This window comes from Olea europaea, chromosome 2 (assembly GCF_002742605.1).
Source record: "Olea europaea var. sylvestris chromosome 2, O_europaea_v1, whole genome shotgun sequence".
Classification (NCBI taxonomy): domain Eukaryota; kingdom Viridiplantae; phylum Streptophyta; class Magnoliopsida; order Lamiales; family Oleaceae; genus Olea; species Olea europaea.
In genome coordinates this window covers 8,314,798-8,319,062 of record NC_036238.1, presented here as the reverse complement: position 1 = coordinate 8,319,062, position 4,265 = coordinate 8,314,798, and the positions used below count along the sequence as shown (strand labels likewise).

The following is a 4,265-nucleotide window of genomic DNA, read 5'->3' as shown; positions in this document are numbered from 1 at the left end:
TACATACCGCTTTACACTCTACATTTCCATTGGCCATACGTTCCACTGAAATCAACTTAAAGTGATTACAACATTTTACCCCTTTAGCTTCCCTCGTGCATTGGGAATATCTAGTTTCGTCTATTTTGTTTTGAAAATATTGTGGATTCATTTGTGATGGATTGATAATATAGGAACTAGAATGAAGATGAGCAATGAATGAATATGTAGAAAATTGGATAATTGTAAGATTGTAAATTGTAATGACAATGTGTATAAGATATAATATAAAGAATATGTATTGTAATTTGTATAATAACTAAATAATTGATTGAAAACCATAATATATAGAGAAATAATGAATAAAATTGAATGTATATTGTAGATTGTAAAATAAGAGTATGGAAGAGAGTAAGAATTATTTTTGGTGTTTAAAAAATTGTTAAATAGGTAGGGTATTTATACAAAAAAGAACGAAAAAATAAGGGCCAAACGATTAAAAAAAATAGTTCAGTGACCGTTGCCGATTATGGTCATTGAACTATCTATAGTGACCAAAACGATCACTGTAAATGGCTAGCCACAAGCTAGGCTTGTGGTTCGTTGAGTCTGTTCCTGGGTTAGTTCATAAGCTTGACTCGTGTCGCCCACGAAGCAAGCTGAGCTAATTCGGCTAGCATAGTGAGCCATTCTGCTTGGGTCATGTTCGGGCTCATCCATGGACAAGTCCAGTAGCCCACGAGCCGAGCTTTTATAAGTTGAGTGGCCAGGCCAACTAGCCTGTTTGCCATTGCTAACCATACACCTCCTAGATTTCAAGCAAACATTATTTTTCCTAATTAGTTTTATGCTTATTGCATAATTTACACCTGAGTGACTTATCTAAAGAATATTAACAATTTTAGAGTTGTGTTGAAACAGATTAAAAGTAATTAGAAATATTGTTCAGTCAATTTGCTTCTGAACTCACTAAATATTAGTAACTTAAAATTTTTTACTATTTCCATGAAATTTAAATTTTATAGTAACAACCTATTCAACGCCACCTTCTAAAAATTTATAAATAATTTAATTTATAAATAGATAACAATAAGTTATAGATAAGTGAATAATAATTGTGGATCCATTGAAATGTGCGATTAAAAATAAAGTTTGATAATATATGTAAGAATAATTTATAATGTTTTCATTTACAAACTTCCTTCATCTACTCTTTTTCTTTTCATCAGAACTACTTTTGTCCAACTTTTTGAACTTGAGAGGATGCCACATTCTTTTGTTTGAATCTTCACCCACCACAGGCAAAATGAGTTGAGACATGCCATCTATCCAATTACTTCTCGACACATCATCAATTTAGTAAGTTAGTACTTAGTAGTGAAGTTAATGAAAGTAAATTTGAGATAACATGTTAATTATAGATGATATATTAAAAATTAATTGAATGAGCAACAAAATGAACAGTAAAATTTGACAGTAGATCTTGACTCAAGTAAAACACTATTTCCTTCTCACAGACAATTTGAGAGCAAGTTCATTCCCACCCCCCACCCCCCCAACGTCCCACACACTCAAACATAATATATATATTATGAAACAAAAAGATAATAGGTCCTCGATATCCAATAGCAGCTCCAGCTAATGACTTGGGTGGACCCAAAGCTAAAGCTAACTAATACTTGCCCTTGTCATATTCAAGAAACAGACTTACACAAAAGTTTACCTAGTAATAATATATGTAACTTAATCAAAGGTGAAAAAAGTGAAAGCCAAAGAAAAAGAAAAGATACATAGAATTAACTCATTTTCACTCCAACTACGTAAGACGAATCAGAAAAGAAAATCAATTTCCTCAGCCTCAGCCTCAGCCTCAGCCATCTTCATCATCAAATAGGCCGGACCTAGGTGAAACTTCTAGGTACACTGTCTGTTCCAACAATATCGTCAAATGGGCTGAGGAATTTCAAGATTTTCTTTGCCGATTTCTTGAATTTTTCTTTTCCTTTTTGGCTTTTTTCTTTTTAAGTTTATCTGGTGAAATCATGAACGAAATTTGGCCTGTCTGTGACATTGAATCGCCAAGTGCGGAATGGAATGCCATTTTCGGATTCATGATGATCATTTTCTTCAATGAACCTGAATTCATTAGCATAATTTGATGAAGAAAAACATGGCATTTTCTCGTGCTGTGAATGGTGATGAACCCATGAACTGTTATTGGCAGCAGCAGAGCCGCCGTTATTGACGGCGGTGGCTCTCCTCTCTTCCTTCTTGAAACGAATCCCACAAGCATTGCATAGAGACTGCATGCAATTCATCATCAATCCACATCAGTACCCAAATGATAGGACGAAAGAACTAGTACGAAAACCGAAACTATTCGAATTCATTTCTTTGCAGTCAAGTAGAAGAAAATGTAAGAAAATTATTAAAAATACCTTTGGGCCACGTGGACCGTTCCTCCAGAGGGGAGTAGAAGTAGTGTCACAATTAGCACATCGGCGGGCTAAAAGAGGGTCTCCACCACTGGAACTGGTGATGCTATTACTTCCACCACGGTGTTTCCCGGCGGTTGACGGTGGTTTGGACTGCAATATGTTCCACCCAAAGTTAGACATGCAAGAGTATCGTTTCTTTTCATTTTCATTGGTCAGTCGAGTCGAAGGAGTGCCCAGAGAAAGGGTGCAATCCACAGAAGATGAAGCAGAATACATATCCCCATGATCATGATCAAACGGTTTAGAATTGGGAGATGAAAAGATCATTGAAAATGAATTGTTTGAAGTGTGATACAGACCACAAGAACATTGCCCGCAAGAATTATTGCATCTCTGCATCATTTTGATGAAGGATTTTTCTGGGTCGGGAAGATGAATGTATATAATGACAGAGGTGTACAAATGCAAACAGCAAAAACGTACGTAAAAATAGTATGTTGAGAGTGATGTGTAATTATAAAATGTTTGAACTGAAGCTTAGGATTGAGAGCTGCTACATTGTGTGTTGGATGCATGAATATATATAAGCAGGTGGGGTGGTTTGGGTGGGGTAGGAGTTTTGGTTTCGATTGGTCCTTGGGCAGTCAAAAGAGCCCACGTGAATAGGGGGAACAGTCTTCTATGGATCTGCCTTCTCCGATCACGAGGAAACGATAGTCTTAAAAACCCAATATTACATCGGACTAGTATCTGTATCTTTGCACTGTCACCTGCCAGTCTCCCAAGACAAACGGAATTGCCCTAACCCCATCCAACCCAAGTCCTACTCACGGGACTAAACACCTTGATTTTGCCCACTTATTCCTTTAGTAAATTGTCTTTGTGATGATTTAATATACACGTATGTGTGATTAATGATTATATATAGATAAAACTCTATCTGACAATTGAACGTAGTTTTTGTTGAAGGGCAAAAGAGTAAAGATCTAAACTCCAAATCGTTAAAGTATGATGGTATACGTGTGATTAAGATGTGGACATGCCTTTGACCTCGATTTTGTTGTGCCCATGAGGCACACAAATAGAGAGCAAGCGACTTGCTCTTGTTGAGCAATGCTTGACCATGAAGGTACGACCAATCCTAGCTCCTAAATGGTTGAGTACCACCCAAAACATGGTCATGACTTTGATGTTCACATTTACACCGAGCTCGACACCAACTCTTCGAGCACACACACTGTAAATACTAAATACAATATGCATGAGTTAGATACTCCAACCAATCATCCGAAGAATTGATTTCATGATTTACATGATGAGAATCAATATTTATAGATCATAAGTACAAAAATTTAAATGGACAATCCCCAACCACGAATAAAACATTATTACTAACCTAACCATCAAACGAATTTCAAAAGAATTTTTTGCCTCTTTTGTTAGTTCCATCAAAAGACCCTCTTTGTAACTTCAAATTCAATATTTGTTCCACCAATTATATCACATATAAAGTACTACAAAATGTCTATTTTCACCTAAATTCTTAGTAACTTTTTAGAAAAAATAATAAGAGTCTAACAAAATGTGTGGATAATAAATGAATAGTAACTATGAATGTATAGATAAAATAAATTTGACTTTGACTTATAGAAAAATGAACTTCCACTCATTACTACGAGTACATCGATCGTTCTAAGGTAGTCAATCCATCCATCAATATTGTACATACATATGAAATTACAATAAAAGTACATAGCTCACAAACAGTTTAAAGCTTATTACAATCTTTAGCCGTACCTAGGAATCATCTTAACATAGCAATGCCAATGGTCAAAAGTCCAAAATCCA

General features: G+C 35.5%; 1 protein-coding gene across 1 annotated transcript; it reads right to left on the bottom strand.

Moving 5' to 3' along the window:
• Positions 1-1,598: 1,598 nt before the first annotated feature.
• LOC111375750 (GATA transcription factor 18-like) lies at positions 1,599-2,957 on the bottom strand. Its single transcript, XM_022998620.1, has 2 exons — positions 2,418-2,957; positions 1,599-2,282 (listed from the first exon to the last, which is right to left on the bottom strand). The coding sequence occupies exons 1-2, from the start codon at positions 2,817-2,819 to the stop codon at positions 2,007-2,009; spliced, it is 678 nt and encodes a 225-aa protein (XP_022854388.1). The 5' UTR covers positions 2,820-2,957; the 3' UTR covers positions 1,599-2,006.
• Positions 2,958-4,265: the final 1,308 nt, after the last annotated feature.

Coding starts and splice junctions, on each gene's coding strand:
- LOC111375750 (XM_022998620.1), bottom strand. CDS start 2,819: ATGATGCAGAGATGCAATAATTCTTGCGGGCAATGTTCTTGTGGTCTG. Junction 2,283..2,417: donor ACGGTCCACGTGGCCCAAAG/GTATTTTTAATA, acceptor AATTGCATGCAG/TCTCTATGCAATGCTTGTGG.